General features: G+C 43.3%; 1 protein-coding gene across 4 annotated transcripts in view; it reads left to right on the top strand.

Annotated features, from left to right (window-relative positions):
- NPTN (neuroplastin) overlaps window positions 1–13,129 on the top strand; it is a 51,734-nt gene that overhangs the window by 22,914 nt on the left and 15,691 nt on the right. For all 4 annotated transcript variants that reach the window (XR_014588742.1, XR_014588743.1, XM_083850556.1 and 1 more), the window contains exons 2-3: window positions 4,272–4,440; window positions 7,585–7,679. Coding sequence is in view for 2 of the 4 variants with exons in the window: in XM_083850556.1 (XP_083706682.1) it covers window positions 4,272–4,440; window positions 7,585–7,679 (264 nt within the window). In the remaining 2 variants the exon portion in view is untranslated. The remainder of the gene's footprint in view (window positions 1–4,271; window positions 4,441–7,584; window positions 7,680–13,129) is intronic.

Genomic DNA, 13,129 nt, shown 5'->3' with positions numbered 1-13,129 from the left:
AACAGCAGCATGTTTCCTAAGGAGTTCCCTGATGCAGCAGCACTGAACTGATGCAGCTATTCTTAATCCAGCCTGTGAAAGGGGTGGGGGGGGGAACCCACCTCCTTGTCCAACGTTGAAATAATAGCTTTAGCTAAATGACTTTCATCTGAGAATGCAACTTTTGGCAGCAGCAAAGCTTTCAAAAGCAGAGAATATGGTTGAAACAATAGGGAACGAAGAGCAATTCTGGATCAAGACTTTTCTGCATTCAGCTGACTTTTCAAGCCAGATCCAGATGAGTTCGGAAGTCTGTCATCAGAGCTGCTATGGTAGAACCGTATTTCATCTCTTGTAAGATGATGAACTCTCATTTGCAAACAAGATAAAGCACATACATAGCGAGTTATAGGCGGAGCGACTTAAATCTGCAACGTGAGCCTGCTGCATGGAGGTGCAGGAGAACTTGCTTGCTTGGTGAGTTCTCAGTGTCCTAAGGTGGCAAATAATTTCCAGCCCTGGGAAATGGAAACATCTGTATGTGGAAAAATTGGCAGTGAACCCGGTGATGCGGATGTGCCTGGAAAATTGAAGCGGCTTTGGGTTGTTCAGCACAAACCTGCTTGGCTTGTAGTCCTGATGCTTGATCCCTCCTTCATCTGTTGATGTCCCAGAGGACTCAGACCTGTAGATTGCTTGCATTACCTCCAATAGCAAAAGTAGCGTAATTTTAGGTAATAGTACAACCTTAAGGCAAAGCATAAAAACCTTGTCTTGCAGAAGTCACGTCTCCTGAACTCCCCCTGACTCAGACCCTCAGGTTCTCTTGAACATGGTGAGTTCCTGGTGTCTTCCGGTTGCTTCTAGTGACCTACAGAGGGAGAAAAATCTTGTATGAAAAACCAGTGACGGTGATCACATCATTCAGGAGTGAACTGCTGTGGAGATGTCTCCGCATGGGAAGTGGGCTCTTCCTCTCTCAGGCCATTGAAGCTCCCGGCTCTGGGGACTGAAGCCTAACCGCTCATCTTCCTCCCCAGCTACCATCACTTGTCGCATCTGATGCTGCTAATTCTGGAGCCTGTGCCGTGACTTCATTGCTAAGTGCCGCGTGACCGGACTGATTATTCCAGTTTTGTGTTTTATTCACACTTATGTGTGGGAGAAAGCGTTGAACCGAATACTTCAATGTGTTTGCTCCGAAATGTTGGCTATGTCAGGAGATCAGACCTGTTGATGTTGGGAAACAGCTCTTGGACACCAAGCCCCTGCATGGCCATGCTGGAAACGGAGAGGAGGGAAGAGCAGACTTCCAAGCTGCCCTTGAGGGTGTGGACCTCAGCCACTGCCCAAAATCTCTCGGTGGCTTAATTGTGTGCAAACACAATTAGTCTCTGAAGCTGGAGTTCTCTATCTAAACAGTGCTGGTATTTCCAGCTGATGGTGGCTACGTTGCTGCTGGCCTCGTGTGTCATTCATGTGTCGTCAGCATCATGGAAAGGGAACACCAACTGGATCCAAAGAGCAGAACCTCTCTCTTCCCACTGTCATATAAGTCACAGCTGGCGTCCAGTACCAAAACAAGAATGCAGAGAGCTCAAGTGCAACTTGATTTTTAAAAGTTAGCACCCAAGAACTACCTCTGGCTTCAGTCTTGTTACTGGTTTGGATAACGAATATCACTTACGGATGTCTTTATGTAAAAACCCGGACCTACATGAAACGGACAGTGCAAGTGGTGTGTGAAAAGCCTCTTGTGTCTTTCTCTTTCAATAGGACGTCCCTGTCTGGATGCTACTATCCCAGTAGTACTCCACGTGCAATTTGTCTTATAGAACTAAATCAGACTGGAATTGCCTCACTGCATTTAATTATTACAAATTAAAGTAACACAGGTGCAGGGAAAAGATGTAAACGAGGCTGCAGTTGTCTCCAGCCACATCGCAAGCTTGAAGAGGTTGCAAGTCAGACACAAAAGGCCCCAGCAAAGCAGGCCTGAGAAAACTGTAAATATTTTTGGACGCTGTAGGTTAGCAGGGACTGAAAACTTGGAGGACACCGCTTTCATAATCAAAGCAAAACATTTAAAACAAACCCCAGCAGGAGCAGTGAATTCTAGCAAAAGTTTTTTTCTCTATATATCAATATTCAAACACTGAGTTACTATTTCAAACACATTCCTAAAAACCTCTCCAAAGCCTTGGTAGTGGTTTTCTAAGAAGGCACGCATGCTTTTTGTTGGCCATGGAAAAAGTAATCAAACAATTTTGTACCCTGTAGGACCAAAACAGCTCCTTGCACAGATAAAATTCCCAGCAGGGCTATCACGAGGCAGAAATGCAGTTGATAATGGTGAGGTATCTATGAGAAGCATCAGGAAAAAAAAAGCTATTTCTACAGTACCTGTGAGTTTTTCTGCAGTTAAATGATAGTCCTCTTTTTAAATAGCTGTGAAAAGAAGTTCTGTAGCCTGCCCGCTGAGGAAAGGAGAAAAGGATACACAGCAGCCCCAAAGGGCTGTGTCAAGTTATTGGTAGGTAGATATTTTACCTCCCTGCCTCTCTGGGCAATAATCTAAGTACTGTAGTATTGGAGAAATGAATGTTTTATGCGATGAAAAATGCAGCGTTTTTGACAGTACTGTATTTTCCACTTCTCGTTCCGTTTAATTTGTTTTCCAAGTGCTTTGCAGATGAATATCCAGAAGACCGCATGCATATGACTAAATTTGCATTCCAAATAACATTATGACAAGGCATAAAAAAACCTTACAGGATTAAAAATCCTTTGCTGACTTGCAAAAATCACCGACCCGTTCATTCCTGACCAATTTCCTCACCCTCTTGCACTTTGCTGCTGACCCAAATGCAGAGGAGGGGCCTCCTGTGTTCAGAGAGGTTGGCACTGGAGCAGTGTGGCTGCTGAAACGAGCAGAGGCGAGAGCTGCAGCTTTGGAATTCATTTTTTCCCTTTAAAGTAAGGAAATAAATAAATCAAAGTCAGAGGACACACATTTACTGCCAGAGCAGTGGCCTCTAGCACCAGCTCTAACTGTACTCAATGTGAAATTAAGGTCATTTCAGAAGTCTAATGGCAAGAATTCTTAATTTTCCTATAAGATCTGTCATCCTCTGTTAAGTCTTGTTCTTAACAGAATACCGAAAACCAGCTATGATTCCTGAGATCTTCAACTGAAAAGGTTTTTTGCCAGGTTTAGTAGGAAACCTGTCTCCAGCCGTTCTAAAAAAAAGTCACCCCCCTTATTTGTTAGGGAGTAATTGCTCAATTTGAAGAAAAAAGGGCAGTGCCCTAATATGAGGCTGATCGCTTTGGAAATGCTTTCCCCTAAATCATGTCGGTGTGACGGTGCCAGGTAAGACTGCCATGAGAAACAGCCCGCTTTCAGTCCTAGCACAGCCAGCAAAGTATCCAACTCCTTTGGTCTGTTTAGGTCATGAGGCTCACATTTTTTTTTTCCCTTCATAAATGTTCACGGTTCAGGTTACTTTAGAAACCTGACTCATTTTAACACTGTGTACATTCCTATTTTTTTTTTAATTTTAAGCATTAAGGACAGCTTTCAGCCATCCTTCATCAGACTTGTGCCTTATTCACAGCAGGGTTTGCTCTAATTCCAGGTACTGGTGAAATTGCACTGCACCTCTCTTAAGTTCTGTCAAATGTAACTTTGCCCACTTGCTTTGTAGGGTTTTGTGCTAGCAGAGCAATGCTCCTGTCTTGCCAGGAAAAATGGCCAGGTGAAGACAGGATATCTTAGGTAGACATTAGTCTCTTTGCAGGGTTAAGTCCAGAAACATTATTCAGAAGACTGACTTTGAGGGCTATTCTGCACAGAAAATGGGTTTGTTTCAAACCTCAGAGTAGGTAGAGGGAACAAGTAATAGCCAGACAGAAGTTGCTTCCGAAGGAATAGCTGATTCCTTATGTATAGTCTCATGACAAACATTTATCTATTTTATTATCCATTTTATGTTCAGCCACGTGTAGAAATGATTAGCCATGTTGCACTGACATCTGTAGCAATGTTAAACATAAAAATCTAAAGTAATTAATTCTCTTTTTCCCACACAGGGGAGCTGATCCGTAAGGTGTTGCCTTTGCTAGTAGTCAGTTGTTCTATTGTGACTTTCTTGATGTCTCCCGAATTAGTGCAGTGACATTCCTTGTGTAGTCTCTTTTTCCCCTTCCCTGTTGCCCTTTGCATTTTAGACTAGTGTGGCACATTTGCCAGTGAAGACTTGTTGCTATTTAATGTGTCCCTTTTTTTCCAGAGCCAAGGATCAATGCCAGTGAGGATGTAACCATCCAGCTGTATGGCCAGGCCATCACATTGCAGTGCAACCTTACCACGAGTCCCAGCCCCCTTTCTGCCAGCTACTGGGTGAAGAATGGAGAAGAGATTCCTGGCACTAGAAAACCTTCAAACACTACAGAATACAAGTAAGTCTCTTCAGGGAAAAATCTCCACCTTACACTGGAGAATGGCAGAATTAGCAAACCTGCAGCTGCAGTACTTAGTGAGCTGCTGGGACTCCAGGGTCCCTGGCTCAGCATCACCGTGGTCAGACAAATTGTGGGAATTGATCCACATTAGAGGCTTTACGAAAAGTATGCCTGTGAAACAGTTAGAGGAACAACTTGGGGAGATTGTCTACAGCTATCACAAAAATATAGCATCAACAAAAACACTCTGTGAACTTCTCTTTGTCAAGTTGCCCATAATTTCACTCTAAACTCCTTTAGTTTTTCTATGGACTATGTGTGATGTGTGGCATAGGTGCAGACACCATGTCTAGCTTTCATTTTTTCCCCCTCTGAGTATATTCTGCTCTATCTCTATCCTGTTTATGTCTACATAAGGATGAATTTGCAGCTGTGCATTTTTATCATGCAGGGAAACACAGCACATAAAGCACTGCTGCAGTTGGCTGTGTTAATCACTTTCTGGCCCTAGGAGATAAAAGACTGCTCTCTGAGAGTTGTTTGAGCAGTACTATGGAATGGTACCAGGTCTTCGTTAAACCAGTACAGCTGTATCACTTGTGCTTCTTATGTGTCAGTACATCCGCATTTTCAGCCTTAATCTGTTCTACATGTGCATGCTCTGACTTTGTCTCTGCTTCTCATCTAAGGGTGTGGAGGAGAGCAGAACGTGTGCAGCCACTTCTTTCGTGTCTGTCGTTTGCATCAAGCATAAATCCTTTGGGGCTTTCAGTATTCCTGCAATGGGGCTTTTTAGCCATGGAGCTGATGAGAGCATACAGAATGTGCTCAGTAATGCCACCAGAGATTTATTGCGTGTGTGGCTTCCTTGCTTTTTTTCCCCCATTTCATTTCCTTCTCTTAGGAGGTAGCATGGATAGCAAATAGAGCCTTCTGTTCAGTCTTAAGCTAGAATGAAAAGCACTTGAAGAATATTTTAAGCACCTGTGTGCTGGCATCTTACTCTTTGGAGATGTGAGACCAATTCTGCCCCCCCCCTTACTTAGCTGTTTTGCTAGAAAAAGGTGCTTATGTCTAGGTGTCTATGTCTATGCCTGTTAAATTAGAGCACATCTGGTTTACTGTGCCTTGTCTCTGCCCTAAAGGAGGGAAACCTGCCTGTACACACCTGGCTTTTCTGTCTCCACCAGAATTCTGCAGGATCGTTACCGCACTGGTGTTGCTTGCTGGCACAGGATTAAGAAATACTTAAGGTTTTCACTGCCTTAGCAAAGGGCTTGTTCACCCATGGAAGAAACCTGTCCCCTCATCTGCATTCATAGTTTGGAGGAGAAAGGTGGTGACTTCTTTCCATGTTCTTCATCAGTTGATTCAGAGTTCAGTAACAGTTCTGGCCATGAAAAGCTGGGCTTCTCCTAAAACCAGGGGACAGAGAGAAGTTGTTGGCTAAGGTCTTGTCTGTCTTTACAGCTCTGAAGCTCTATCAGTTTACACTTGTTTTATTGATTTATGGCAATACAACTACTAGAGGCTGCCATACTTTCACACTTCAAAAAGAAGTCTGTAGAACTGAAAAAGTCTTTTTTTTTCTTCCACTTCTTAAGTGTTAATTAAAAAAAAAAAAAAAGCAGCCAGAGTATGCTTGCTGAAATATTAAGGCCCGTAAGAGAATCACAGAAAGACAGGTAGTCTGTGCCTTCCCCCATGCTTACTGAGTTTTACAACACCTCAGTAATGGAAATATCTGGAGTTTTACAACAGCTTAGTAATGGAAATACCTGGGTGGGGTTTGTGCCCTGCAGCTGGGCGAGGAGTGCACGTTTCCACCCTTTGTCAGCGGGCACTCGTGTTCGGAGTTAACGTGCTCCTGCTCTGCCTGGCTGTGGTTTAAAAGCCAGGTACAGCTTTGATGTTTGGTAATGGTCAATGATTGTTCTTTGTCATTTAGATAATCTTTAATTTTAACTCAGATCTAACGATAACACCCATGTTTCAGAAAGACAGTAACTTCATAACTAAGTTTAGACTTTCACCAGTGATTGGAAAGTAAGCCCTGCAAACAGAGCAAAGGCTTGGGTCCAAGTGCACTGTCAAAGTGAGCGGCTTTTTCCACGTGTCTAAGCAGTTTCCATGTGCAATTAAATTCTTTTATTACAATGCTCTTCTGTAGGGTTCCTGTTCATCTGTGTGCTATCCACTTAATGTGCTTAAAAATAAATTTTAAAAAAAAAACAACACTAAAATGCCTTTCAGTATAGGGGAGCAATGGGGAATACTGAACAATATTTTGTTTATGCTGTGTGGAGATGTAAACTGTTGCACATCATAGCATGTTTCCCTACTCTAAGATGTCTTTTGTAGGTACCTATATGAAGAACATACACCTAGAGCTTTTAAGTAATTTGTTTCCCAAAGCTTTTCAAAGGACAGCAAAAGCTGGTGGACTTGAAGTTAGCACCATCTCCAAAGTAAATTCTTCTGGATTTTTTTTTCCTTTGCGTTTGTTGCAGCTCCAGTTTTCTTCTGGTCGGCTTGCATCTGTTTTTCCCTCTGCTAGCTCTTATTGAGTTAGTCTTTCCTAATTTCCTAAATGGCAGCAGATTCCTACGTGGTGCCTTGCTTCGTGAGCTGACCAGTTTTTGCAGATTTTCCATGTCTCATCTGACTCAGGGAACGCTATTAATGGAGCAGTCTCATATCTGCTGTTACAAAAGAAAACAGTTTGAGATGACAGCATTTAGCCATGATTGCGTCTCTAATTTATCACTTCCCAGTTGGGTGTGCAACGATTTTTTCAATGTAGGTAGTACATATCATGTCCCATTGAGAGAGAGAGGTGATTTATTAGCTGCCTAATTTTCCATATAAGCTGGAGTGCATAATTAACAGTTGTGACGGGGCTTCTTTGCTCTTAAACTAAATGCAGCTTCTCCAGCTCAGTTGGTACTGACTAGAGCTTACCCTTTTTCTGGGCAAACAACATTTATTTCAAGTAGATGCATCTGTACAACCCCTTGAATTAACTGAATTTCACAGCTATTATTTGTTAAAAGATTAAAGTAAAAAAACCTCCTAGCCTGCTCGTTTTTGAATGCTAACACAATACCTAACATGGCTCATCTGTTCTCTCCCTGTCTGCAGGATTTTGAAGCCCAGAGCAGAAGAGTCAGGGGAATACTTGTGCGTGTTTGTGTTTTCAAACTCTCCCGTAGCCAACGCCACTATAGAAGTGAGAGGTACTCTTTTTGTTTTGTTTCCTCTCCCTAGAAGTCAAGTGTTTTCACTGCCTCTGCTATCTCACTCGGTGTTGGTGCAAGAAGGCAAACTCAGGAGGCCTTTCCTCATGAAATCAAGCCTGTTATCCAATGTTTAGTTATAATTTCAGAGGAAGTCTTACAGAAAATCCCCAGGGTAAGATCTCACAGATATGGGAATGTGAATATTGGAGTTGTGGTCCTCACGGAGGGCACTAAAACACCTTTCTAGCATATTTGTCTGCACTGCTATGATGAGCACGCCTGCCCAAGCAGAATAAAAAGATTGCTGCAGAATATGTTTAAGACAACTGGGGCTCCCTCCCCGTTTCAGTCTAACAGTAAATGAGGCCTTCTGAATGTATTGAATGTATTTTGAATTCCTGTTTCTGAATGGGGAAAAGTGAAGAGCCAGCATCTCACATGTGACAGCTTGGAACTGATGTACTTGTAGCTTTTTGTCTGCAGAGACTAGTCCAACTGCTGGGAAAGCCTGGGTGCCAGTTTGGACAGGTGCCCTGGACCAGATTGGGTTTTTTTTGCTTTCATGCATGTTTTTTTTTCCTTGTCTTGTGCATATTGATACTCCTAGGGTCATAAAGATGTCAGAAAATTGTGGCTAGAATCTGCAGAATGTGAAAGTATCCTGAAAAAATCTTGTGCTGCAGCAAATGTGCTCTTTGCCCAGAGCTTTACTGTAGTTGATGCTCTTTTGTTCAATGTTTCAGACGTAAAAAAGACAGGTAGCATAGAGATACTGGTGTTCTATCCAGTATTAAATGGCTGTTCAATTTGTTTGTTGAATAACCATGGAAATGACTGGCCAGCATGAGGATGTGGTCACTGCTATGCAGTAGTTTTCCCCTAGTGCTCTACGGTATGATGCATTATGGCAGCCTTGTTAGTCAAAGACAGATGAGGTCAAGCAAAAACTTGATTAAAAATTCTTGCAGCCAGCCTATGTGTGTCTGGGATTGTACTAATATGCGTGTTTTATGGTGTACTGTAAATTAGTTCAGAATCTAAATGAGCATTACTTACCATCTTCATCACATCCCCAGCTTAGACAGAGCTTCCTCTGCTGCTGTAGGAACAGCAGTGAGTGGGAAGGAGGGTGCTTCTCTATTTCTTAGCATCCCTGCACTGGTGATGCAGCCTGTCCTCATCTATATTGTGATCACTGCTGTTTAAATTGGGCACCACAGATCTGCAGCAGAAGCTGAAACCTTTTTCCTGAAGATTTCTGGTGCCTCGTTGAATGCTGCATGGTCAGGTTCCTGAATCCAAAGCAAGTGAGAGTAGTTCAGGAGCCTGTGAGAAATGACAAATTATTCTGAACGTCATCTTTCCTCATGAGCAAAGAATCTTTTGATCCATACAAACACCTTCTTTGCTTATTCATAAGTCAATATTTCCCTTCACGATCCAGTGATGCACCAAGAAAAGCTTGCTGATTTCCCATCTTGATTTTAAGAGTGTTTTTTTTAATGATCATGCATATAATAATATTTTGAGACATATCCAGCATTTAACCAGCTCTGGTGCAGAAGCTACGTCTGCTAAGAAAAAGGAAATGTAAAATACGTGCTCACGTGGAAGCACCCCAAGCTCCTGTTGGCCTAGCGAAGCGGCGTGCAGCACCTGAAGTGGGCTGCTATTGATTGGAAATCTGATGGCAGCTCTAAAAATAATTACTGCTGTGCTTAAATCAACTGGAATCCAAACTCCAGTTGTACTTCTGGTGAGGTTGTCTTCTGGGTGTTCAACTTACAGTTGTGTTTTTTTCTTGGTTCTGGGGAAATTTTTGCATTCTGCTCTTACGCTGTAATTGCTGAATCTTTCAATATCTTAATTAAGATCTTAGTCCTTTCTGTCTTCTCTAGGCTGCTTTCAGGGGTGACAAATTGCTTCCAGAGACAGGAAATATAGGTCTGATAATGGATTGAATAAGACCTTTTCCAGCTTTGTATAATCTGTCAAAAGACCTTTTAGAGACATTTGGCTTAAGGCGTCTCTGCTGCCCAGTGGCAGGCGGGGGCACCGGGCGAGCTTGGCAGGGAGCTTTGCACGGGGAGGGAGGATTTCAAGCTGCAGGAAGAAACGCCAATATATCTGATTGAACTATTGGCAGAAAGGGCAGAGGGAGAATAATAATTCATCCTACCAGCCACTTTGCACAGATAATTTATGTATAGATACAGATGAGCAATCATCACTTGAAAGTTAATGAACGCTGCTCCTGGAGGCATCGCACCTGCAGCTTGCTCTGCAGCCGTAATGCAAGGACTGGGTAACCCTGTACTCTGGCTCCTCCTTGCAGCATCGCAGGAGTGGCTGACTGAATTCCTGCTCGACAGAGCAGCATTGAGGTCTGCGTGCACAGAGGAGTGTTGTCTGAAGTGGCGGTACCTTCCCAAGCCTTCTGCAAAGCATATTGGAAACTGGAATACGTGGATACTTTTAAACTGAAAATGTGCTTTCCTGTCCAACCCCTGTTGCAGAGAGATTTGTGTAGCAATAAATTGGGGCTGCACTTAAAGCACAAGTGAACTTTGTGTACAGTCTCCCTGCAGTCCTACCGCTATACATAAATTCATTCTGATCAGAGTGCGTGTTTAAGTTACTGCTCCTGGAAGAGCCATACTGCTAAACTTATACGGTATCACATATATTTTCTGGGGTGTAAATGTCTCTGAATACTATCCACACCAGTTGCATAGAATATGCAGTGGTTTTTTTTTTTCCATTTTGCAAAGGAAGGCATTCTTTGTGATTCTTGCAGGTTGGTGTAAATATTCTACACATGCTGCTAAAGCAGTTCTAGTGCTCAAATCAAACTGATTTTGGTACAGCTTGATGCGTGGAGATGTTACCTCGTTAATCGAGGCATGTGTAATGCATCAGTGATGCATGAATCTTGTTTGGCCACGCAGAAGCTGCAATTTAACGCTTACCTGCATATGTGGCCCATCAGAGTACTTGTGGACGAGCAGTGGTACACAAATGTATTCATTTAATTGCTGATTGTAATTGCATTGCAGTTTTTTAACTGCTGATGCATGGAGAAAAGACGGCCCTGAATATAAAAGTGCTTGGGGACTAAAATAGTGACTTTCTGACAACTTGAGAACAACTCTACCAAATGCCTTGCAGCAGATGTAATCCAGGATATACCAGTGCCATTTGCCTTTTATGTAATGCTGCCTATTTTCTTCCCCAATCTCTACAAGGGCTGTGTAGGAAGGTAAAAATGCAGAAACATGAGCACTGCTGTTAGAACTGATAGATGTGCTTGCATATTTAAAGCAGCTGTTCTTGGAAAAGAAATTACTGGGGCAGCATTGTATAAAAGCAATTGAATTAAAATACTGGATTTTAATGTCAGCCACTGGGAGTTCCCAGGAATGGACCAAGTCTGGCTTCCCTCGTATGGGCAGCTTTTGGGTGAAGCATCTGATGGAATCTTTCTTGCTCAAATTATCTCAGAGCTGTTTGGGGCATTGTGTGAGAGCTGCTGAAAGCCTGAAACAACAGCCTTTGGCCAGTGTTGATTTTTGGAAAGATTCCTCCATGAAGCAGGGGTCTTCTCCCCCCTGGCTTCCTAAACCTGCTGGCTGAAAGCTCTGCAGGTAATGAGCTCGTGTTGAGTAATGCTTTCATTATCAGCAGGGGCCGTGACGACGATCCTGCCAAGATGCAGCGTGCTGTCTTGCTCCCTTTCTGGATGTAGGCTTTCTAATTGCCCTGTCTCTGTGCAGCAGAAGTGCCCACCATGCTTTTGTGGTGGTGGTGTGATGCTGGAGCTCTGCAAGCTTGAAGATCAAAAGGAAAGAGATGCAGCTCTCTGAAGAATTCTCTCTGCAATCTTTCTGCTGGTAGCAAGATCTTGGGAGAAGGAGGTTGAAACAAGTTTGTCTTTTTGTCTTGTACAAACCATCACCTGGTGCAGAACAGCAGCAGCGAGAACCAGCTGGGGAAGAGCGTGCTTCCAGTTCCCTCTGTGTGCCCAGAAATTGTACAAGCCCCAGGAAAGTTCATGATGTACACAGTGTGACTGATGGATGGCGTCTGGTCTCCCTGCCTCACCTTCCCATCCCAGGCTCCTTTCTTGTCATGCACCTTTCTGTGCACCAGATAGAGCTTTTTGTTTCCTCGTCCTTTCTAGCATCGTGACTCCAAGGGGAGTCTTCTGGTTTCTCTCTTCATTCCTTATTTCTTCTGCACCTTCCTCTTTAGTCACCCGCAATTAGTTGATTTCCCAATAGCAAGTGCTCAGAACACTGCCTCTGTGAGAGTGTACAACTTATCCGTTCTGTAAAAGGCTTCTTGTACCCCCTAACTGCAGCTGAGCCACAGGCTCTGGTTTCACAGGCGATACCCGCACCCAGAACGTGGCTCTTCTGCTTTCACTCTGGCTCCAGCCCAAGCAGCGTGCTGGAAAACAGGTGGCTATATCAGCAGCCTTGGAGGAGCTTGGTTCTTTGACTCCTGACTGTCTTAGGAAACCTCTGCAGCCGTTTCACAATGCTGTACCAGAAGTGAATTAAGGAATCCGGCATTCTCTCAGCACAGCTGCATTTTAAAGTGGTCCTGAACACCGAAAGGGCAATGCACGTCACGTTCTCCATCTCTGCAGTGCCTTTGGTGTCCTTGCTCTCCACCCAGGCTATCAAGGTAGATGTGGATGAGAATTGTAATGCAGAAGAATAAAACTTCAGAGACCTTCTACTAGGTCACCCATAAGACGTAATAGTTTTTACATGCAAGAATATTTTTAGGTGCCTTTGCACCTAAGCACCTTGCTTTAATTTTGTCTCTTAATAGGAAAACTTGACAGGTTCTGTTAACTGGGACATTGTTTTGGAACTGACAGGCGTATTAGCCCTCCCCTCCATTTTAGTAATGCTAGTAAAATATCGTGAAAATACTTGGAAATGAGGAACTGAATCCCTCCTTTATATTAAGAGGATTGCACTGCATGCCCTGTAACAGAGAAACCAAAGAGCACTCTTTCCAAGGCTGTGCTGAAGCATACCCGTTCCAAAAGCTGCTCGAGTGCAGTTTGTGCCTGTTGTGTACATGCAGTTTGAAGGCACAATGTGTGCTTTGGCACAAAACCCCTTTCTATTGTGATGCATATTAAATCTACCAAAAGAGTGATGCTTATAAGATTACTCGTGTTAAGAATGACTAAACCTGTATTTATTTTGTTACATACTTTTAATTATCAGTTAAACTAGCCCCGCCTCTTTTTGCTCTTTTGTCTGCTGTTTCAAGCAGGTCTTTAGATTTTCCGTATGGTTTTTCCTGCTTCATGGAGTAAGAATAAAAGTCCTTGCTTGCTTTTATCAGGAGCATTAGCTTGGTTCCACTGGTGTGGGACCTGATAAAATGCGTTGGGCCCACATCTCCGCAGCGAGCTGTGTCTGAGC

Source organism: Anser anser, assembly GCF_964211835.1.
Source record: "Anser anser genome assembly, chromosome: 10".
In the NCBI taxonomy this organism is placed as follows: Eukaryota; Metazoa; Chordata; class Aves; order Anseriformes; family Anatidae; genus Anser; species Anser anser.
Note: the sequence above shows the minus strand (reverse complement) of the source record. Positions and strands in the feature narration are given on the sequence as shown.